This window comes from Fusarium keratoplasticum, chromosome 4 (assembly GCF_025433545.1).
Source record: "Fusarium keratoplasticum isolate Fu6.1 chromosome 4, whole genome shotgun sequence".
NCBI classification, from domain to species: Eukaryota; Fungi; Ascomycota; class Sordariomycetes; order Hypocreales; family Nectriaceae; genus Fusarium; species Fusarium keratoplasticum.
The window spans coordinates 2,870,833-2,894,929 of NC_070532.1; the positions used below are offsets into that span (position 1 = coordinate 2,870,833).

General features: G+C 52.0%; 3 protein-coding genes across 3 annotated transcripts; all 3 read right to left on the reverse strand.

Annotated features, from left to right (window-relative positions):
- Positions 1–10,294: 10,294 nt before the first annotated feature.
- NCS57_00595700 (uncharacterized protein) lies at positions 10,295–12,561 on the reverse strand (the record flags this gene model as incomplete). The annotated part of the gene is made up of 9 exons (XM_053055862.1): positions 10,295–10,786; positions 10,859–11,191; positions 11,241–11,346; positions 11,392–11,422; positions 11,456–11,614; positions 11,667–11,733; positions 11,784–11,828; positions 11,879–12,452; positions 12,503–12,561. 9 exons carry the CDS (start codon positions 12,559–12,561, stop codon positions 10,295–10,297), a joined length of 1,866 nt encoding a protein of 621 aa, XP_052914817.1.
- Positions 12,562–16,448: 3,887 nt separating this feature from the next.
- Positions 16,449–18,763, reverse strand: NCS57_00595800 (Succinate dehydrogenase [ubiquinone] flavoprotein subunit, mitochondrial; the record flags this gene model as incomplete). Its single annotated transcript, XM_053055863.1, has 6 exons — positions 16,449–16,668; positions 16,720–17,943; positions 17,994–18,322; positions 18,394–18,467; positions 18,529–18,583; positions 18,719–18,763. The coding sequence occupies 6 exons, from the start codon at positions 18,761–18,763 to the stop codon at positions 16,449–16,451; spliced, it is 1,947 nt and encodes a 648-aa protein (XP_052914818.1).
- Positions 18,764–19,618: 855 nt separating this feature from the next.
- NCS57_00595900 (PX domain-containing protein) lies at positions 19,619–22,779 on the reverse strand (the record flags this gene model as incomplete). The annotated part of the gene is made up of 7 exons (XM_053055864.1): positions 19,619–20,266; positions 20,322–21,165; positions 21,212–21,468; positions 21,517–21,656; positions 21,705–22,293; positions 22,350–22,579; positions 22,629–22,779. The coding sequence occupies 7 exons, from the start codon at positions 22,777–22,779 to the stop codon at positions 19,619–19,621; spliced, it is 2,859 nt and encodes a 952-aa protein (XP_052914819.1).
- Between the last annotated feature and the right edge of the window lie 1,318 nt (positions 22,780–24,097).

Consider the following 24,097-nt stretch of genomic DNA (forward strand, 5'->3'; position numbering starts at 1 on the left):
GAGAAGCTTGTTGTTGGCGTCCAGCAAAACATGGAACCAGCCAGTCGTCTTGCGTCGTGTGCCAAGCTAGATGTCGCCCTTTCGGTCGCGAATAAGACCTTTTCCGTCGCCATCTAAGATCCGATGATCAGGTTCGGGAGAGGCATCGCGAGAAGACGGAAGAGTCATCGAAAGAGATGGATGTGTCGTCCGAGTTGGGCTCAGGAGAGTCGGGGCCAGAGAGAGCGATCAAATCAAGCTCGAGTGAGGCATCGCAAGAGAACGGAAGACGTATGTCCTCCGGGGCGGTAGGTTCGTCGCCCATAGTGAATCGACTTGCCGCAATGCAGAGCGAGAAAAGTGAAGGCTGTTCGGAAGGGAAAGGGGAGAAGGGAGAAGGTGAGCGGCGGCGGAGAGCTTCGCGGTTGTGTGCGAAGAGAGAGAAATCGGTGAGGTGTTGAGGGGATGAATTGCGTTCCGCGTGGTGGTTTCGCGAGGGGAGGAGAGTTGTGCGTTGATGATGTTGAGGATGAGGTGACGCGTCCACGCACAACTGGCAAAGAAAGATAGAAAACGAGACAGAAAGGACAGAACGTCAGGGAAGCGGCTAGAATTGTGAAGCATCGTAAGTAGAAAGAAAAAAAACCGGGTAGGCATATGCAAACTGTTTGACAAATGTTTGACAGCTGGCAGCAGTAGCACAAGAAAGGAGGGTGCTGGGGTGGTTGGCGAGTGTGTGTGATGCCGTGTTGTGGAGTTGTCGTTACCCAGCCAATCATCTTACATGGACGCTCGTTCTTTCGTATGAGCAACTCTTGTATAGAGGTCGTGAGAATTTTCTTATGGAAGATGGAGATGAGCCACTTGAGACGTGTAGACAATCGCACAGGTGGAGGAAAAAGAGAGACGCAAGCATATGCACATTGCCTCTCGGTTTAAACAACGTCTCTAGCACCCTGAAGGGCAAGGAACCTTAATACAAATGAGTGGTCCCGCAACACGTACATAGAGGATTATTACCTAAACTTAGGGATCTTTTATACAAATTATTAAAATATTTCTCTTAAATTAAGAATATAGTTTTACGCAAATCTTCTCTTATTTTTATTTAATCTTATAATTAGTAACACCCGTTGGCCTTAATCCTCTCTTCTCCTGCTTTAGCACAGGTTTCCTTTCACCATCCGTTCGTCCATGGTGGCTGGTTACCGATATCGGCGAGTTGACGGCACCAACGATGATTACATTGACCGCATCAACGACGTTTGCTCAATCGTCATGAGTGAATAGATCCAACGCACGCACCGTCATCCCCACGACTATAAAACGCATATCACCTAAGGACACCCACTTCCTCTATCTTCATTTTAGCCCCGTAGCTACTAGAGAGAGGAGATCATCTCTTATTATACTTCATACTTAATCGATTAATATTAGCCCTAGCTTATATATATATACCGTATATACCTATGAGGTTATGATCCCCTTATATTGCTCTCTTTTTGGCCCTTTGGTCCGCTATATGATAGCAGTTGCTAAATCTATTGCCTCTGGTTGAGCCCGCCGTGCGCTCCCACTTCGTCTTGCTCCCCCGCCCGGTCGAGCCCCTCCCACCCTCGCTCCCGGATTGCTTCACCTCATCGACACCAAGTCGCTGCCCCGTTTTGACATCAAGAGCTGTTGACTTTCATCGACAACTTGCGTCCTAGCTTCGCCCTGACCAACCACGACCTCGCTGCTTGTCACGGTACTCACACCCGCCAGACAAAGACATCTCCTGTCTCTGTGAAAGAGCCCCTCCGAGCACTTGCTTCCCCAGCGAGGAACCGGCGCCGTCACCCTATGAAAGGGCAGAAGTGGGCACGAAACTTCTGAGCGGAGGGCAGGCCTCCAGGACAGCATCTTGGCAGGGGGTGTCCTGTCACCAGGCTCGAACGGATTACTCGTGAAATAGATGTGCAGGTGGTGGTGCAGGAACGAGAGATGAGCTGGCCGTGATTGTCATCACCCGAACGGCGTGCGCTTTTGAAGAGAGGTGTGTTCTGGTGTGGGTGAGTGGGAGATGGCGGCTGAGGAGTGGATCCACACCAGTCAATCGAACGTACATACTCCGGACAGTGCTGAATACCGCACGGAAATCTGACTGGTTCTATGCCAACGCCAGAGGAGGGAACTGTTTGGTATCGCCTATAAGCAAGCAAAGAGTATGCTGCCATTTAGATTGAACCACGAGTATCATGTTCTCAGTGAGTCGTGCGGTTTCGTCCACCACGATAAAGTCCGGCAACCAGGCAGCCTTATTGGCGAATTCCGCGAAAGCGATAGGCGTAGCGCAGGCGATGTCTACCTCTTCGACGGCAGCGTTCATCAGGTCTCTGAAGGCTCTTGTCGTTTCTGACGCGGTTGACTTCGTAAGCGGTAGGATCGCACTCTTTCTCGTTCCAGGCTCTGATCACTGCCTGCCAATCATCCGGATTCTCTTCCGCCATCTCTCGAGCAAATTGGGACAGGGAACCGAAAACTTGGGTCGCCGACTTCTCACGGAAAGTGGCGGGGCGAGCAGAGTCAGTATGTCGGGCCAAGGCTACGGTAGCCGGCGGAGCAAGGGAAGCTTGCTCAAAGGGAGTCAGGCTGATCGGTGTCCCCAGCTCCCATCAGGTTTGCCATCTCGATCTTCCATGGAAGGATTCTGGCTACCACCTTGTCGGGGCAGGCCAACTTTGCTCTGCGCGTCGCATCATCTACCAGCTTGTTTTGTGGCGCTGTCCAGGCCACTCGAGCGCATCTCGTAGCTCTGGGTGCGCGAGGAGCTGGCTCTCCCAAGTCCCAAGCAGCAGGTGGAGCGAAGTCCAATCCTCCCTGTGAATCCACGTCCGACATGGCATCATTGTCTTCGGACTGATTGCCGGGGTGCGGGTTGTACTGATATTCTGTCTCTAGGGGCGCAGCCTGCGCGGCACCGAGCTAAACGAGACACGAGTATAAACATATATATATCATCCTCTTCTAAAGATAGTTAATAAATGATAAGAAGAATAGATCAAAGGGTTTAAAATCTTACCTTTGTTATGATACATTTTGAGTATTTTTACCATATTTATGTAAAATTCTTTATTTTCTTCAAGAGTTAGGTAACTCTCTCTGACGTTTTGACGTCTCGTTTATGTCTTGACCGGCGTGCTAGGCCGATGCGTGCGACTGTGTTCGCATCGAAGCCCGGGAGAAGCTTTGCCACTGGCATCTATCAAAACGTGGAACCAGATAGTCGTCTGTCGCTTCATGCGGAACGAAAGAGTAACTCGATCTTGGTCTTGGCCTTGGTCTTGGGCGAGGCTCGGACGGAGCAGGTCGTGATTCAACCGGGGGATTCTCGGGGAGGGGGCAGAGTCGGCGCGAGAGGGTGGCTCAGATTCGAGAGAGACAGATCGAGAGGGTCGTGTAGGAACGGCTTGCACGGTAGGGACAAAGTGAACACCGTCCTTCATCAGCTGGGTCATATTCTGAAAGAGTTGACCAAATGCTGGCAAGAAAATCAACTGGTGTTGCGTCTCTGAACCATATGAGATACTGAAAGACGGCTAGGCTTCTTGCTGAGGGCTCACGGGGTCTCGCCGATGGCGGGCAAACCAGTGAGTTGATAGCGAGGACTTCGGCTCGAAGAGTCTTCTCAGACTCAACGCGCTTCATTTATACCTTCTGAGCGTCGTTAGGATCGAGGATATGAGGGAAGTAAACTGCGGCTGGTTCGTTCTCTGCTGGTACTCGAAAAGTAGGCACGGATATGGGCCGTTGAACCACATACGTGTGATACTTGGCGTCGATTGTTCCCAACCTTGATTTTGAATGAGTAGGTTGGGATGATGATGAGCGTCTGGCCTCTGCTCTGGAACACCTTGTTGGCCCAACCTCTGAAGGCTCTAGTAGCCGGCGTATGCTTGCGGTTGGAGATCTTCATGCTCTGGCCGTGATAGTAGTCGCAGGGCCACTGAGCCGCAACGTGGTGGGCTCTGTGGTTCTAGACCATTTGGTGGGTTAGGCGTCCGGTATTCTCGACTCGGTGGAACAGGCTAACCTGTCGCTGATCACCAAAGATTGAACGGAAAGACTTTTGTTGTCTAGCCAGGGCCAAGGGCTTGAACTGCTTGGTATCTCTGATGAGGAGGCAGGGGGAATTCGACCACTTGGACTGGATAGCTGTCGACAAGTTCTTAGATAATCTAGCCGCTTCGTTAACCACGATGCAGTCCGGAGTGAAGGTTGTCTTATTTGTAAACTCGACTATGGTGACTGGAGTTAAGTATATAATATTAATAGTCTCGATAGTTGCCTTGATTAACTCTTGGAACGCTTCCTTATGGGTGTTGCGGTTTACGTCGTAGGTTATTGGGTCGGTTTGTCTCTCCTCCTAGGCTCGCACGATATTGTCCCATTTGTCCGGATCCTCCTGCACTATGGATCGTGCTAATTCCGAAAACGAGTTGAACACGGCTGCGGGAGCCTTCTCTGCATAGCTTGTCGCACGGAGGGAGTCGATGTGCCGGGCCATCTGAAGACTGGCCGAGGCGGCGTTGGGAATAGTCGCGAGGTCGGTCTATTGAGGCTCTGAGTTCTCAACTCGGCGCAGGTTAGCCATCTCAACGGGCCAAGGCAAAACACGCACGACCTTCTTGTCTGGACAGGCCAGTTGCAATCGGCGGATGGCGTCGTCAACCAAACGATTCTGAGGCGCGGTCCATGCGACTCAAGTGTTGCGACCAGTGGTCGTCGGCTGAACATCTAGCTTGTCATTTCCAACTGCAAGTCCAGCTAGAACGGCATAACCATCTTCATCCACGGCGGCGGGAACAGAGCGGCTGTCTGTCTCAAAACGACTGCCTCCAGTCACTGGGGCGTGCTGGTCCTCCTGTTCCAGGTAGGTGGTGTGTGCCATCGTTTGTTGGGACGGGTTGGTGACACAATCCATACCGGTGGCGCTGTCGTTCTTTCGGGTCAAATCTTGAGCGTTCCCGGCGGCACCCCAATCGTCAGTCTGGGAGCCGGCCTTGGGAGCTGGATTCCACTTGGAGGCTAGATATGTCGGCGCGGAGCCGACGCGGTTCATGACAGATTCGTGGAAATCGACGCCAGCGAGGTCGTTGAGAGGTGGAAGGTAGGGACGAAGGGTCGTGGCGGGTTCGCCGGCGAATGTGGCTGCAAAGGCAGCATCGATCCTGGCCCTGTCTCTGTCGCGCTGATTGGGGGTATCCCATTCAGAGGCCTGGGCTGGAGCGGAGCATCCGCTGTAGTCTTGCCAGAGATGAGATAGAGCCCTGACTTATGTTGATATTATATAGTTCTTTTCCTAACTTTGTTTCAAGTTATGATATGATAAAGGATGAGATTAGGATGAGTTTCAATAGGTCTTTTCCTAAACTAATATAAACATTGTAAGGAATGTCTTGAAGGATTGCCAAAGGCGCGCTGCGTTCGTGGAGTGCCCCCTGGTTTGATATCGCCTGTGATGATCCATGCCTTTGGGTCAAAGAAGGCGATGGGGATAAGCGTCGTTATCTCTCGCATAGTGGCTGCCTCGTCGATGATCACAAGGTCAGGCTTGAAGAAGTCACGGAAAGTCGCAGTGGAAGCAGCAACTGGTGTGGTGACGACTGTACCATCGAAGGTCCTGAGGAAATCTGCGTACACGTCCTTGAGACAAGACTTCATGTAAGACTTGTCCGAGTCGCCAAGTTCTTCGCCAGCGATGGCTTTCTCGACCAGCTCATTGAGGGCAGGGTACTGGTCTATGTTCTTCTTGAAGGGCTCGACTGCAAGAGAGTGAAGCGAAAAACACCCAATGGGTCTGTCGTCCCTGCCTAAGCGTTTGCAGGCTGTGTATTGGCATCGCAAGATCCAAATTGTGAGAAAAGAATAGACATCTCCATCATGAAAGATTTGCCCGAGCCTGCTACACCAGGAACAAAGTGAACGCCGGCGGGGAGTCGCGACATCTCGGAAAAGGCACCTTTCATCGGCTTACGCATGTTCTTGAAGCGTTCAGCCAGAACCTTGAGACCAGAACCACCAACGATGTTGCCAAGAGCAGGGATGGCAGTCAGAAGGTCGACGGGTTTTCCACCTTTGAATTGAAGTAGGTAGTCGTAGGCTTCGAGACATCTGGATGAAGGCTCCCGTGGGTGTGCCGAAGGCGGATGCTTCGTTGATAGCAATGGTAGTCAGAGCATACACTGCCATGAAATGCGCGTCGATACCCAGGTCATCGGCATAGCGGGGGCCATCTTTGGCGGTTTGGCGGTTTGGCGGTCAAACTCATCCGTGTATTGTTCGTCGTTGGAGGTTGCCTTCTTCAACCCAGCCTTGACTTCGCCATCCATTGGGTAAAGGCGCATCACACCAGGTGCGTTCTAAATGCCCATGTTAGAATAGGTGTCGATCAGGCGAGAGGTGAATGCCTCCACAGCGACTTTGTTGTTGAGTAGGCAAAGGGTCTTAATAGTGCCGCAGAATTCTCAAGTTGATCATCTCCACCTTCCATGGGAGAACTCTGGCAATGGCAGGCCAGCTTGGCACGATGCGTAGCATCATCAACCAGCTTGTTCTGCGGATGAGTGCTGTGATCTCACGTATGGTTGCTGCCTCATCGACCACGATGATGTCAGGTTTATATAAGTTGCGAAAGACGATAACGGTGCGTTGAAGAAAAGGAGGAAATTCTTGTATATAGGTGTAAGCGACATCGGGCCGTTTCGTGGCGAAGGGTCGCGGGCTTTGTTGGAGGGGAGCACTTCCCTGAGTTGGCGACAAGTGACTCAATGCAAAGGGAGGCTCGTTCTCTAACAGTGTTCCAACCGAAGGCACCGATGTTGCGACGCTTAGCGGATCGGTAGTCAACGCATATATGCTGCGAGAAATTTCGAGTCGATACCCACGCCAGTGGCATACAAGAGAGCCTCTTCGGCACCTTCTCGATCAAACACTGCTGGGCGATCTTGCTGCTCTGGGGAGTTCGTCTTCTTTAAGCCTGTCTTGGCTTCACCTTGCATCAGGTAGAGACGCATCACGCCGGCGATACCAAGGCCGGCATAGGTATCAAGCAGCCGGGAGGTGAATTCTTCAACCGCAGCATTGTTGTTGAGAAGGTAGAGGAGCTTCAGCGGCTCCGCGATGACATCTGTCGTATCTCTTGAGCGTTCTCGGGGTGAAGTAATCGGCTTCTCCCAACGGTGCTTGATGCCGGGGTCACCGGCCTTGTCATTCGCTGCGGAAAAGCATCCAGCTGTAGAGTGCTGGGGATAGGAGTGTTGAACTTGTTGTATATATTGTGACCATCACCACTCACAGTTGCAGGCTTAGTGCGTTCTCAGAGGAGGGATGAGGTTGGTGTTTCGGCCAGGGCAATGACGAGCCGGGCACAGGTGTGCTTTATAGGCATGCGGAAGACTGTTTGTCGCGGTGCCTGCTGGTCATCCGGAGCTCAGTGCAGAGTTTGGATCTGTTTCCTCGTGAGTCAAGATGTCGATTGACCAAACTGGGATACGACTGACACGATCATGTTTGATTCCATCAAGCGCATGGACAACCAACATCAAATGAAGAGAAATAAGGAAGATGAAGGGCCATTTTCGGTGATTTCTTCCTAAGGGGGAGCCAGTTGGGGCATGCTGATAGGGTTGCCGTTCACCTTGAACCCATGGATAAAGGGGTGAAGGGGTAGGTGATTCACCGTCACTGTTGGAGAGGTTTTTTTCCTGTTGTAGTACGTAACAATAGACACCTAGAAATGGCCCGCTCGCTTTTCGCTCCGCTGCCTTGCAATCCGGGCTCGCCTGAAGCCACCGAGAGCAGATTGGGAGGGGAGATGGTGCTCAGGCCGCCCCCCTTTCTCTGGCACTGGTGAACAGCTGCCAACGACCGACAACCACGCACTCTTTTTTTTACCCTGTTGGCCTCAATTTGCTGAACTGTTTGGCCGCGCTCGCTTGCCCTAATTCTTTGTTTTTGTTCTTATTTTTGTGCGCGGTTGCCTGGCGCGTATTTATCACCACCACCACACCATCTTCTCTCCTCCGCTTCGTCTCCCTCTCTCTCCTCACGCACACATCACATCCGGGGCGGCGCCCTTGGGCGCCCGCCACCTTTTCTTCCTTCTTCTTTCCTCCTCTCACATTTCTCCCATAGGTCCCGGATGACCTTTATAAAAGCCAGGGTTGCCTAGCACAGACCTACCTAAAGATGCTGCAAGAATTCTCAACTTTCCCACATCTGTGGAACACCTCTCCCTTGTGCTCCGGCACACCCTCTCACCTCTCACATCTTGGCCAATTCCCAAGGTAAGACTTTACATGCGTTCTTTTCTGTTTCGGTTCGCTCAACTAACTTTGTAACAGTGGAATTTCCATCATGTGTCACTCTCTCCCATGGGTCATTGAAGAGACCTTGGCCAAACTTCGGGTTGCTAGACCCGAGTTGTGTTCAAGATCATTCTACCAAGTCCTCCCAAGTCGCTCTTTTCTGTGACTTACCTCTCTCTTCCCTCTCACATCTTGGCCGATTCCTCAAGGTAAGACCTAAAAAGCTTTTCCATCTCTCTTTTGATTCACTTGACTAACCGTCCAAACAGGGAAACCGTCACCATGCGTCTCTCTCTCCTTTGTGTAGGTCACCGACGAGACCTCTACCGAATGTCAAGTTGCCTAGCACAGACCTGAGGTGCCGTTTCGGAATTGAATCTACTCCTCCCCTTCACTCTTCTGTTCTCCTTCCTATGACATTTCTCCTCGCTGCCGGTAAGAAACCTTGAGATGATGACATGCACAAAACATGCTAATCAATGATAGACAATCCACCAGTTTGTGCAGACTGCACCAAGACCTTGGATCTTGCTGGAACCTCAAGACACTTGGTCTCCTGGCCTATCTTCTTGAGAAAGGGTAGACAAGTTACACAGTAGATGAAGGGCTTTGTGGGAAAGTTGATATGAAGGAAGGATGGATATGTGTTGAATGAATGAATGGGCAAAAGCGCAAGTACTACTTCTCGGTATGCCGAGTAGTTCTACAGCGTCGGATAGGATGGTTTCTTTGCGGTTGGCTTTGGTCGCGTTGTCCTCAGTTGCATTTGCCGTCATGTCATATCAAACTGATCTCAGCTTTGCCTCTGACATGGACCCTCGTATCATCATATTCGCGAATAGTCGCCAGGCTACGGACAATCTGGACAACTTGCATAATATCAGACTGCCTGTGATGTCGATTCATAGAGACGATACTTTGCAGGCCATAATGCGCTCGCTGATAACTTAAGGTCAATGAACCATTTCGTACCGGATCACGCTGAATCTTCTAGCTCAACTTCATCCCAGAAACAGCCGGAAACAAGAGAATCTACCGCCTGAACTGACCGTTTTCCACCACCTGGTTGTTCTCATTCGCCTGCTCTCATAAGTATTGCAGTAAGTGCCTCGTCGGCTTCGTCCAAGCGTCTCTCTGGCTTGCAAATCAAAGTAAAGCAACCTTTTGCGATATGCTGAGGGACGGGTATCATCCAAGGTCAACCTGAAAAGACCCAGCCATCCTCATCTTCGGCCGATTTGATGGCCCATCAGAACTGGCCGCGGAGAGCCTTGGAGAAGATCCTTTCAAATGGCACGTCAAACTTCTTGGCAAAGACGACAGCGAGCCGAGGGTCGACCACGAGCCGTGAGAAGCAAGATACTCGGCTATGGCCCTCGTCCCTGTTTTCCTCTATATATATTCTATCTCTGCTACCCCAGGCCTCTTAAAACACCATCACCCATGTTCGTTAGAGCCAGAGACCACTTGCACCACTCTCATCGACTTTCCCGGTTCTCGTACCACCATGATCAACAATTCATAGAGCAACGACGTTCATGGCCATTGAGTTTTTGCCCAGGTCAATCCAACCCTTCGATCCGGGCATCGGGCATCGGGCATCGGAGTGCGCCAAGAGTAAGGCCGCCTGGATCAGCCGTTGCCGCCAATGCGGCGTAGACGGGCATAGGTAGAAGGCCTATCTTGGCCGCGTCTATTCAAAATGTGACTTAAAAGAATAGAACAGACGTAAATACGAAGTGCTAGTTTGCAATATCCACTCGAGCCTGGTGACAGGACAACTCGCCGCCAAGATGCGGTCCTGAAGGTCTCAGAAGCCTCGTGCCCAATTCTTCTCCGCCACAGATGGCCATGAAGGTGACGGACCAAAGGCCTCTGCTTCTGGGTGTATTTCTGTAAGCTACGAGCTATCTCTGTGTGGAATCGAAGTCGACAACATGGGCTTCGCCAACTGCATCATGATCCCTTCAATCCTCCATCTCAAAATCTTCTTCTTCTTCCTCGCTCCCGCTCTCCTCGTTGTAGTCAGGGTCAGGTTGATGGCCCATCTGCCGGTTCGACGCTCTTGGAGGCTTCGATGCACTTCCACCAGCACCAGAAGCAGAACCAGCACCAGCAGAGGCACAACCGCTCGATTCGAAACTCGCGCTTTCGGTGGCAATCTTGCGCTTGTTGTGATAGACGGAGAAATTGAGGGACGTGCCATCACTGACCATGCGCAACTCATACTCAAAGTGCCGGAACTCTTCTCCGTTTGAATTCTTCCAGCGAGGAAGCTTGCCCCAGTCGGGGATCTGAGGAACTTTGACGACGCGTAGTGGTTTGACGGTCCCATCTTGACGCTTAGGGGGCGTCTCTGCGTCAGAGAAGACGATGTCAACGACGACTTCATCGTCCGGGCTGCTCAACTCCTGCCAGCATATGAACTTGTGTGGCTTATGGGCCGAGACGGTTTCGTTCTACAAATCAAAGGTGTCAGCCGCAATTCACCACTTCGAGGTATGCTACCAGAGCGGAGGGGTTATACGAACAATGTCAACAAACCACATGGTCTGGTTCGCGGCCAGCCAAGCTTGGTTCGCGGAGCAGTAGAAGCGATCTTCTTGTTCATGCATTGTTGCATCGAAGGGCATCGCATTGACCAAGGTCCCGTAGCTGTAGCGGGAGATGCGTGACTCGATGGAGACGTTGAGGTTGTCGGTCATCTTGCTGCGGACAAGCCCGTGGTAAACGGCACCGCGAACGACTGCAGTCCACGGGTCGCTGTTACTGTCCTGCAGAATCTCTATCTTCTTCCCGAGTTTCTCTTGGAGACACTCGTACAAGAACTCGGACTTTCCAAAGCCGCCCACAAGAATAAGATACTAAAGCAACAGTCAGAGAGGGGGTAAAAGTGAGAAGTATTGCAAGCACCTTCGGTTTACGTCCATAGTCTTTTTTCACTTGCTTGATCTGTTCATCGACGAGGTTCTCGATCTTGGCAATCTGTGGCCGATACACATTATCACGAACGGTAGAGCTTGATCATGTCAGCTGATAGTCTTGTTAGGAAGGATAAACTCACGCCTGGATAGTGATCTTGTTGCCGACCATACCTGCGTAAGGCAGAGCGATATCCTAGCTCTTACTGCCTTTACAGACGGAGGGCTTGATGCCGTGCTCCCAATCATCATTCATGATCTTCCGGAGCACGCCATCCCTCATCTTGCCCTTCACATCGGCTGGGATGAGCTCCTTGAGGTGGATCAGGAAGCTCTCGTCGAGGAACATGGCGCCGCAGAGGTCACCTAATAATGAATGTCAGTATATCTCCAACACTCCAGTGTTTAGGGATATTACCATCGCCCCTAACGCTCTCTCGGACTGTCAATGGGTTCATCTTGAGGATCGTATAAGTGATGATGTCCTAGGTGAGCTGCGTCAGAGATGCGTTTTTAGAAAAGGGGCTGGACTCACGGCAGTGCCGCCGCCGGCATCGCAGACAATCAGATGTTGTCCTGGCTACCAACAGTAAGCTTCGAACTTGAATGGAATAGGAGGAGGAGTCATACGTTTAGGTCGATCTCATCAGAGCTACCCTCGAGGCACGCCAGAGCGGCCGCCTCAGGCTCAGAGATGAAGTCGACTATGGTCTCCCCCGCAGGCCTCGCCTCTCGAATTCCAGCTCGCACTAGTGCTTCTTCCATGCGAGTTCTAGCATAATGGGGCCAGATGGCGGGCAGGGTCACGACGAAGTGAAGGCGGGATATCTTGAACACGCGCTGGCCCACGGCCCTCATGATGTTCTCGCGGCTGTGCTTCCACAGCTCGCCCAGATAGTCTCCGATGACTTCTACCGGGGTCTTTTTGAGTTGCTTGATCAGGGCCCGGGCGGTTGCGACGTGAGGGGAACTGCGGATCTCGGAAGGCAGGTCATTCTCGTCGACGAGCAGGAGCTTGAACCACCGCAGCACGCCTTCTCCGATGGGCACGGCATAGCCCCAGGAAGATTCACCCGCAGTCATTTGGTCGTAGAAGACTGCCGACGGGACCTTTTCCTTGTCCTGGTTGAAGTTGCGCAGGTTCTTCCAGTTGGTGATGAGCTTGGGGGGGTTCTTGCGGCGCGAGTAGGCGACCCCCGAGTAGCTAAGGCAGGTCAGCAAGCGCGAAGCGCAGTCCCAGGTGAAGATGCTTACGTTGTGCCGAAATCGATCCCGATGATCAGGATCGGGGCTTCGTCACCTGCCGAGGCCATCTTGTCGTGTGGCAGTGCCGCCGTGCGTTGGCTTGGAGGAATGCTGTGACGAGAGGGAGTGATGTGGAGGGAGGAAAGACCAAGATTTAGGGCGATGAAAAAGAGAAGGTTCTCCCATTTACGCACCCAAGAATCGAGAGGGGCCGTGAGGGTGAAAACGCGCTGGTGACGTTGGTGCTCGCCTACGGTGGGTGCTTGTTAGGGCAGAGAAATGTTTGTATTGCATTTAACCCTCGATTCTTTGTTCATAATATTCAAACGTCTGAGCCTTCGCGTAGAGACCTGAAAGGAAAATAAAGCCCTAAGGGTCGTTTCAATACTGGTACAATATTTCGTCCATCACCTGTTCGTCAGGGGGAGACTACAGAATGGGTCTACCCATATTCTGTACATTTCAGTGTCTCACTCTACCCTTTTCAGCATTTCATTGTAGTCCCAATATGCATATAATGGTATTTATGTACTATACAGTTTCAAAGGAGCTCTATCACTGCGTAGCAGCTGGTGGAATGAACTTGAGCCGGAGCATTATGACATGAGGTTAATGGAACCAGATTTGGCCCAAGCGGGCCCTGGACAGACTCCACATTCAAGTACGAGAAAAAGAAAGCGCTCCTCCACCCAAAAACAAGCAGCTTGGCGCAGCGGAAGCGCGGTATGTTCCCTCAACTCCACAACATCACAATTCAATACTGATTCATTCAATAGCCGGGCTCATAACCCGGAGGTCGCTGGATCGAGACCAGCAGCTGCTACCATTCTTTTTTTGCCATTTCTGAGCATCTCGAGGCTTTTCTTTTTGTCATTTGAGGCGATTCCAGAGTGTTGATAATCCTGGATTAAGTTCCGGCGCAGTTTTCCTCCTACCTTATGTGGACCATATTTTAGGTACTGGCCAATCAGAAGATAAAGCTCAGCCAGTCAATTCATGCCTAGTTCCAAGTTAAAGGCGCTGTTTGAGCCGTTGTGGAAGACGCTGTTGGGGATGCCGCTGAGAGCGCCCACAACACCACCCATTAAATTCTCCGAAGAAGATTCCGAGAGACCCTCTAAAGAGAACTCTAGCAAATGACTTGGATAAGGCTTTGAACGATACTCTAGAGCCAGTAGTACTAGTTCAAAGATTTTCAGGAGCCCATTGTATAGAGCCCTTGCAAGTATGCGCGGGTGAAGAATTTAAATCGCACACATATTCAATACATCACAATCGATTGTATCTAATAAGGAGCCAAAGAGACTCGACATAGGGGGAGGAGGATAACTGCATAAGACTCGACGTCAGCCCCTTGGAATTGATGATTGTGGATGTCACGTGGCACTGGCGGCTGCGTGGGCGGCTCGTGGATGGCCCCACAAATCTCCAACGGCTCGCCCTAAGCCCTGCCCGATCGTATTTTTTAGTCGTCACGTGCGCTTTCAGGTGCTGCTTTGGGGACTTGGGCAGTCCTCACATTGGAAAGGCATCATGGTCGTTGGATTGTGATATGGCTTTTACCACTTGGAGTAAGGATTGAACTGACACATGTGCTATCAATAGTCGACGGTACTGGCCACAGGTGTGGTCGCCTCATCGTGGCTGAAATAACAGAGCGGTAGACACACAGAAGTGCTTTTGCTCTAAAGAAACCGCCGCGAAAAAAAAAAACGGAAGAAGGCAAATGCTACAAGCACAGAGTTGTAGACTCCAATATTGTATCGAAAAGGGGGCCTAGGGAAATCACCGAAAGTTTGAACTGAGACGGAGATCCGTCACTGTGCGTCGAGTTTATGCTCACTGACCTTGAGTGCGACGACTAAAACCACAAATCCCATGAATGTAGGAGTCCACTAGCCAAACTTCTCCGGGAGTTGTGACAGCATATGGAAGATTATTGTATTACTCTCGTGTCGGATCGTGAAGGAGAACACAGCTAGGCGAAGTCAGCTACGGTCGCGTTGTCGCCCCATCGACAATTACAGAGCAATACAGATTGCATCTGACAACACCTAACCCCAGGCCGCTGATCCGGGTAGTAAGAGGCCCCTTTCGGCTATGAATATCAATTCATAGCCTAGAGTTGAGGGTGTGAAAGGAAGAGTGTCGTTACAGAGCCTCCAGCCGGAGGGTTGATCGGAAATGCCAGTATCTTTTTTAACAATGGCACGAGAACCAATTTATGACCTTTTCTTACAGTCTTTTAGGCAAGGGAGCCATCGCAGAGGTAATAACCCCGCCCCAAACACGAAAAAAAGGTACCCAGGCGATAGTATATGGAAAAACAACGAAAAGACATGATAAACCACCAAAAAAGATGTCTCAAATGGCAAAAAAAGACCATAGCAGTTTCAGGTTTCGATCCTGAGACCTCCGGGTTATGAGCCCGGCGCGCTTCCGCTGCGCCAAACTGCTTTCTTTGGTGATATTGGTTACTGAAAATTGATCCCATAGGGCGAAGGTCCCAGGCCTGTGCGTTAGTTTCTAGAAAGAAAATACAAGAATAATATCAATAGATAGCCAGAGCTCTCTTCTCTATCATCATGTCTTTCAATCTCATTAGAGTCATCTTTTGATTGAGAAATCACCAGATCAAAATGGCAAGATTAAGCTCCGACGGCCTGGTGTGCCATTTTTTTTTCCCCGATGCGTTGGGGGCTAGCACCCTTCCGCATTCTACATGATCCGGAGGAGCCAGAATTCTATTTTTATTTACCCATATAAACCCTTGCTTCGAGCTCTGTGAAGTCTTTGATTGTATCATGCTCTGCACCCAGAATCACCATTGTCTCAGAGAGCGTGGGAGATCGGGCAAGATGCGGGGCCCCACCTGATACCCAGGGTGGGTCCAGATTGACTTCAGCCACAGCCACGATGCGCGCCTTGCGAGGCATGTGCTGTAACGTCTACCTACCTAAGACTCATCAGTGCCTTCCGTTGGCTCGGTGGTTTATAAATACATTTTTGATATGGCAGGAAGCAGGTGTTCTATTTTTATCAACATGGGTACCTGTCGTTGAAAAATGTCTACTATAAGATCATTAAAAGTATAGGGTAACTTGTGAGAGATGGGCAATTACCGATTGTTAATGTTCAGGCACAGGGTCAAACTTCATATGGAAGAGAGAAACCCAAACTATTAGATACGTTTTGCATTCGAGCACCTTCTTCTGATATTGAAACGGGTATCAGGTTTGAAATTGCCATGCATAAAAGCCGCTGTGGCCGCCGTACCGTTGGTAGTGTTGTCATATTCTCAACTCACACATCAGGGCTGCACATTGGATCTTAACACAGCGATAGTAAATAATTCATTAAGACTTGGCAATTTTTTTTACCCCCCTAAACCAACCCACGACTCTATCATATCCTTTTTACCATTCGTATTGAGAATTGACTAAGGAGAGGTGTCTGGCTATCGTAAGGGGCGCGTCAACTATTCCTTGGACTGGTCCATAAACAAGCCCATGTCTTTTTACAGAGTCCCATCTGACGCCGATGCCATTACTACTCCTCACTCTTCCCCAGCGAGCGACAAGATTGTGTCAACAACAAGACCGACATTGTCACCATTTCCAAGGAGACTCAGCCTCAGACCGTCGAGCAGATCCAACTGCCCTCTTCACCAACATCAATTCACACGGAAACCAAAGGTAGGACAAAAAAACTGTTCTTTTTTCAATTCTTTTAACCCGGGCTACAAAAAACCGACAAATACACGCCCCCTCCTCTTCAAGGGCCTCCGTCGTGACCCCCGGGGACCAACCTCTCGCTTTCTCTTCCCTTCTTGATGCCACTCCCCTAACGGATATATATTGCACATCTTGCCACAAAGGAGACGCTGCCTTGCGTAGAATCATGTCAAGTTTCCCAACAATCTAAATAACTCCTCGACGTCCCAGACCGCACCCACTTAGTATACACGCTTGAAGGGCGGCACGGGCTTGCACTCAGCCTCATCCAGGGTGGTGGAGATGACCTTGCGGTACTTGAGCTCGACCTCGCCGTGGGGCTCCTTCTGGAAGGAGAGGGTGTGCTTCATCCAGTTCTTGTCGTCTCGGTCGGGGTAATCCTCGCGGGCGTGGGCACCACGAGACTCCTTTCGGTTAGCGGCGGAGGTGGCGGTTTGCATACTATGACACTGTGTTAGCAAGTCACTGCTAGAGGTATCATGTTAAACTTACGCGCAAGTCAGGAGGTTTCGGAGCTCAAGAGTTTCGACAAGATCAGAGTTCCAGATCATGCTGCGGTCCTTCATGCCAACATCGGCGTACAGGGCATCAATCTCCTTCATCTTGCGGACACCCTCGTCCAAGCTCTCCTGGGTTCGGAACACGCTGACCTCAGTCTGCATGGCCTTCTGCATAGCAAGACGGATCTCAGCGGTGCTCTTGGAGCCGTCAGCGGTTCGGACCTTGTCGAGGACCTCGATGTGATCGGCACCAGCATCAGCAGCAGTGGGCTTCAGGGCATCGCCGGGGTTGAACTTGTCACGGATGGTGTGGGAAACGGCACGGCCAAAGACGACAAGATCCAGCAGGGAGTTGGCACCCAGACGGTTAGCACCGTGGACAGACACACAAGCAGCCTCACCGCAAGCGTACAGGCCAGGGACAACCTTGTCCTCGCCCTGCTCATCGACGGTGAGGACTTCACCGGTGTATCGGGTAGGGATACCACCCATGTTGTAGTGGACGGTGGGAAGAACGGGAATGGGCTGCTTGCGGACATCGACACCAGCGAAAATACCGGCAGTCTCAGAGATACCGGGCAGACGCTCAGCAAGAATCTCGGCGGGCAGATGGCTCAGCTGGAGGAAGATGTGGTCCTTCTCAGCACCGACACCACGGCCGTCACGGATCTCCATGGTCATGGATCGGGAGACGACGTCACGAGAAGCAAGATCGCGGGCAGTAGGGGCATATCGCTCCATGAATCGCTCACCCTCGGAGTTGAGGAGGAAGCCACCCTCACCACGAGCACCCTCGGTGATCAGGCAGCCAGCACCGTAGATACCAGTGGGGTGGAACTGGACGAACTCGAGATCCTGGTTGGGGAGACCGGCACGGGCGACCATGGCCATACCGTCACCAGTGCAAGTGTGGGCGGAAGTGCAGCTGAAGTAGGCTCGGCCGTAACCACCGGTGGCGAGGACGGTGTGGTTGGCGAGGAATCGGTGCAGGGTGCCGTCCTCCTGGTTGTAGGCGAGGACACCGCGGCACTCACCGTCCTGCATGATCAGGTCGAGGGCGAAGTACTCGATGAAGTAGTTGGTCTTGTGGCGGAGGGACTGGCCGTAGAGGGTGTGGAGGAGGGCGTGGCCGGTTCGGTCAGCGGCAGCACAGCATCGGTAGGCCTGGCCACCCTTGCCGTACTCCTTGGACTGACCACCGAAAGCTCGCTGGTAGCTGTGAGGCGTTAGCAGCCGAAGACATGTAGTTTTCAAGGCAATTCTCACATCTTGCCTTCCTCGGTTCGCGAGAAGGGGCAGCCGTAGTTCTCAAGCTCGATAATGGAAGCGGGAGCCTCGCGGGTCATGTAGTGAATAGCGTCCTGGTCACCCAGCCAGTCGGAACCCTTGACGGTATCGTACATGTGCCATCGCCAGTCGTCCTCGTGCATGTTACCGAGGGCGGCGTTGATACCACCCTGAGCAGCGACAGTGTGGCTTCGGGTCGGGAACAGCTTGGAGATACAGGCAGTGTTGAAACCGGCCTCAGCAAGACCGAAGGCGGCTCGCAGACCGGCACCACCGGCACCAACGACGAGGGCATCGTACTCGTGGTCCTGGGGAAAAGTGTCAATTGGCGGGATTCTAATGATTCCTGGCCGCGCGGGCAGGCGGGAGGGGGACATACGATAACGGCGTACTTGGTGCTCACGAAAGGAGAGGCCTCCTTAGCACGTAGAGGACCATTGGCGATGACTCGGGCTGTAGAAGATCCAGGTCAGCATGTGGCGGCAATCAGGGAGATTCGGTCAAGATGTCGTACCAACTGGTCGGGTAGTAGAGAAAGCTCTGGAAGGGAACCTCGCGGCCCGCGAGAACTGTTCTCGATGGTTAGCAAAGCACAATGAAGCCCCGGAAAGCTCCTCGCGACAAGTAACGGACAAACCGCTACCATGACGAAGCCATCACGACAGGCGCAGGACGGACCGGGGGGTTCGCGGGCAGCTACTCACAGCAGGGCCAGCGGCCAATCTCCTCATTGCCATAGAAGAAGCCATGATCAATCCAAGTCGGTATCACCAAGCTGCATCCGCGAGAGAATCGAAGGGTTATCGAAGGGCTCGGGTGGCGGACGAGCGAGCAAAGGCAGGTTTGAACTTTTGGGAGGGATGATGTTTAGCCAATCGACATTTCCCTTGACGTTTTTTGGGCGCACGCCGCGAGGCTCTACCGGGACGGATTCTCTCGGCTCCTCGGTTGATCCGGCCAATCAGCGTTGGCTTATTATCAGCACACAGGCCACTCGCCCACAGGTCACAGGTCAGTCAGCCACTGTAGTCACTGCAGTTACAGCGACAAATTCCCCGGACATCTTGACGCTGCTGCAAGTGAAAGTCGAATCCTGGGCCGAGGTGCAGGTCACGCTGCCAATTGGCTGTCAGTCATTGTTATTTCTATAAATCGGGCTCTCCTCTACCATTCTCTGCCTCCAACCTCGCTTCCTCGCCCCAGGGTTCGGGAGAATTCGCTGTCGAGAATCCATGACGACGAGAACGTACAGCTCATCACGTGCCGAGCCGGAAGCATTTTCCCTTCGGCTCCTCCCCCCCCGCCGTTCCCGGCGCTCCTGTGGCTCGGCATGTGCTGTCGGATCCACTATCACGACCGGCCCGGATACAAAGCCGAGAAGCTAGGAGAACCCGCCGGTCTTCAAAGTCCGGCTCTCCCAGGTCATCCTCACGTCCGATCAGTCTCATTCATCGAGTCCAATTGTATGATGCTCAAAATCTTGTTCAGTATACTCTATCCCTCCGTCTTCAACCAGCTTTCTTGGTGTAATAATCAACGCAACTCCTTACCCTGATCGACACTCGATCAACCCGTGAAAACAAGCAAAATGGATATCTTGAAAGCTAATCCGCCAAAACGTCCCGCAGCATGACCAGGAAATTCTCCGTCAGCTTGTGAACCTCGCCGACTGGAGGTTTCACTGGCTCTCCTGCACTTCGCCGTAAGCGATCCTGTCGCTTGGCTCTGCGTCGTCTCTCAGCTTCGATAGGGTCCATCTCATCCTCTTGCTCCGCTTCTAGCTCCGAATCAGACCCATCGTCGTATGCCATGTCTTCAAGGTCGTCACTATCAAGCCCAAAGTCTGATGAGTTAAAGGCAATTCCAGTGGGCATCATGTCACTTCCCACATGTCCCTCTGCCGCCATCTTCTGCCTCGTCTTGTCGTTGTGCCACTTCTTTCGTGCTTCTTGCCATGCGATGAGTGCATTGATCTCCTCGATTGCCTTGGTCTTGTCTAACAGTCCCGTGCTAACGCCGCCCTCGAATAATGCGTTGACGTTGAGAGTTCCGTTCTTTGGACCCTTTCGCAGGAACTCAAGAATGCCCTCGATCCAGCCCATGAGCTGGGTAAAGAGGCCATTGTCATGTGTGTGAACTTCATGAACAAACTTGTAAAAGTTATGCTCATGTCTCTGACAGAGATCGATGAATGCTTGAACAGTTTGGTTGGGATCGGCAGAAGCGTCTTGCTCTCTGCACTTGTCGACAACCTGGAAACAAGTTAGCTGTGGTTTTTTTTTACTCACGCCTCATTCTGTATCTTACCTGAATCATGTCATCGATAAACACAGCAAAGTCTGTGACACTGTTGTAGACGTTTGCCGACTTGTAGACTCGCACAAGAGGTTCGTAGAAGATCGTAAAGAGATCACGGAAGAGCTGCAGTGTCACAGGCTCTTCGATCAACTGGAGCATCATCTCCTTGTCCCGCTGTCGAGTACAGAGCTTCAGGTACTGCTTCAAGTACGAAAACAGCTCGGCTCCCTGGCGCAACTCTTCATCAATGTTTTCGACGGCATTGTTGAATGCGACGTAGGCATTGTAGAGCCTCTGGATTTGCTCTCCTGTCAGCCCTGGCTCGATGAGGTCTGATCTCAAGATTGCCACAATCAGGTCCACGTCATCCGCCTCGGCCTCCTCGCGAATAGCCAGCTTGATATGCTCTTCTGAGTGTGTGTACTTGTAGAGCTTGTCTGAGAAGACCGGGTCACCGATCTTAGTACTCAGGATATCGATTGATTTCTGGAAGCTCCTGATACCATCATTCAGAGTCAGAGAGAAGATTCTCTGCATCAACGACCGTGTGCCAAAGGGCTGAGCCAGGAAGATGTCGAGAACACCCGACATGACGGCCGCTGGGTTGGCGATTCGAATCACATTCTTCATGAGCGAGTACGGGATGAGAGAGTGAATACGCTTCGCCTGTGCAAAAAGCTCGGGAGAGTTGTCCTCGGCAAGGAAAAGGTGATAGATGACGGCGGCAATCTCAATACGAAGCCACTCGGCAAACTTTCGATACTGAATGCTGAGGTCTGGGATCGTTTCCTTTTCCTTGATCTCCTTGAAGAGCATTGTGAGCCCATTGCGTTCAACAATGTCTCGGCGGAACCTGAGCAGGTTAGTCGGTGCATCATCCTGCAGTCAGAAACACTCACTGTTCCATGTACTCATCAAGCTCAGCAGCTCGTTTCCGGGCAATCTCGTAGAATTGCTTCTGTTCTTCCATGCGCTTCTCGTCGACAGCCTTTCTCCGGATAATGTCCTCTACATCTTCATCTGTGGGGGTGATAGGTTCACCAGTCAAGAACTCCTGCATGGCGTTTGTATTGGCGACCTGGGGGTTGTGTAGGAGAGATCGAACGAAGGCCCGGAGTGAGATACGCTGGTTCTCGCGCCAGAGAACGACAGTAGTCTGCACCAAGTTAGCTGATGGTACAAGTGATCCCAGGATGAAGCGTACCTCTTTGTCAGGGCTTGGAACAACGCCTGGACTTAGTCTCCCTCCCTCGGTAGATGCTCGCGGTGAAGGGATTTTGGGCGAATTGAGTCCCCTTGAGCGGCTTGATCGGAAAGAAGCCGCTGAACCGGCCCTGCGATGACCTTGACGTGTGTCAGTATGAATATCACAGAGATGGATGATCGCCTTACCGGGTGACAGCATTGATGATGAGCCGTCGGGAGCGAGGGCAAGACCAGTTACCCGGGTTGATACAGAAGAGATGGAGGAGGCATCCGAGTCGTTCCCATTGCTGAATACAGACGTAAGGGCGGTCGTTGTCGTGTCAGACTTATTCTTCTTAGGCATATCCGGGAGTACTCGACCAGGAAGCTCATTGCGCAGTCGCCTATGAAGCTTTGCAAAGTCGCTGTACCTCCGGCCCACGTAGTATTCCAGCTCTCCCTTCTTTTTGACCCTCAGGATGAACTCGGCGTGCTTATGCTTTCGAATCGTATGCTTAACCTGAGTGACGCGCACACCGGCAACATTGACATCCCAGCCGTTGATATAGTTGCCCTCAGGCAGGGTGTGCATCACCCCAGTCTCGATAGCATTGCTATCCACGATCTCAATCTCTGAAAATCGAATGCGCTCTTCAAAACCAGATGATGTTCCGATTCCGGACACCATCATCAACTCGACAAGTTTTCTAGCCTTGATGGCGAGCTTTCGGCGTTTCGTCTCCTCCAGGCGATCCTCAGAGGATGAGATTGACTTGCCTGCAAAGGACTCAAGGAACTGTGCACAGGGTTGTAAGCGCTAAGTCTCAATGCTGCCGAATTCTCGTTACTCACCACCTGGAGCTTGTCTTGCCAGAATTCCTTCTCGCGCGCCTTGTCTAGAAAGGGAAAGTCGCGAACATGATGGACAAAGATGTATCGCAGAATAGGTAGCTCAGACTCTTGGGGGGAGACCTCGCCGTGGTCGGAGCGGAAGGGTGCGCCGAAGCGCTGAAGGGCCGTCGTGGAGTTGAGCTCGTTAATCTCCCATTTTACCTGCTCAGAGATGAGCTCTCGCTTGAGGTCTGTCATGTATCAGCGCCTGTCACGTATGTTGAACGCGTCGCGACTCACAGTGCTCCTGCTTTCCGGTGAGCGACTGGCCTGGGGGCGGCGTGGCATCTCGTTTCGTCGTTCGGACGGGCAGTTCGACGGTGGAATTTGGTGTCGCCTCGGGGCCAGCGCCATCGACGGCCGCGGGCTTGTCTCCGGCCTCAGCAGCCATGGCTCGCAGCAAGGCAGGTATTCGACTGAAGCTTTGGGGGACTCGGTCCGTGAGGATGAGGAGGGGAGATGACGCCGTCGGGGAGGAGTCGGTGGAGGAGGGGAAGATGCCAATGACTTGGTCAAGTCGGATTCTGGGCGGGTTTCAGAAGAGAGATATTGCCAAGATGGGCCCTGGTAGGTCAAGTTGATTATCCGTCGGTACGCGGAAAGCCCAGGACGATACTTGGGTTTGGCGGGGCTGGCTGCTGTCAGCTCCAGGCTCGTCGTGGTCAAGTCTGGTACCGGGCGTTGGTTGACTCGAGCAGAAGGAGGAGCTCTGTGCTTCTGGGCAGCAACTACGTCAGTCTTTCCTGCTGCTGATGCACTGCAACCTTTTCAAAGCCGCGTCACCCCTATTGGTCACGTATGTCGCTCACTATCAAGAGGAAGAGGAATATGAGTCTCTTTCAAGTGTTGACGCCCTGTTTTTTCTTATATATTCTTGCACTTGGCGTCTTTTACAAGGTCACCAGCTCGTCCTGGCCACTTGCGCGTGCAAAGCGCCAAAGTGAGGGGCATGACGTGTGCCGCCAAGTCCCAAGCCACTCGCCCAGACTCTCACAGCCCTGTTTTATCGGAATCTTTTTGCCGTACCACAAGCATGGCAAAGTCCGTGTTTCCTCCAGATTTTCTCCGGTTGAGCTTCTGCTATCTTTTCTACGTGCTGATTCTCCGTTCTGAGAGGCATATAATGACGGCATGTTTGGCAAGCAACGACTTGTCATATCTGCCCGTTGCTGACTCGGATTTAACAGGCCGAAGATCAAAATATCTGCTAGATTGTGAGGTGACTTTGGCCATATTAGCCACGATAGCATCCACTCTTGGAGTTGTGCATCGTGGCTGTTCCTGACAAGGGTCGCGCTAGCAGAGATTACTGGATGGCCTCTGCCCCATTCACAACCGACGCGCCGCCGCTCATCATGCTGTGCCTAGGAGAAGGGCCTTGGAGAGTTACTCTGACTGTTTGTTGCTCAATAATACGGTTTTACGAGCAGGCCAATCGTGGCTTTAAAATGGCGCCCAAACTCTGCTCATCTCGGCCTAACCCACATCAAGGCTGACTGAACAATGGGGAGAACGAAGTAGATGAGGTCTAATTCACAATTTGCATGTTCAAAAGGAAGACCCTATCACTTCAATTGGAATTCAACGGTCTGTCTTGAACCCCTCAGGCACAATATCCGCGGAATTACACTGGACGTCTCAGATCCCACAACAGGGTTCATCAGTTTGGTGACACCCGTCAAGATTGCTGAGACATGAGACATGAACCA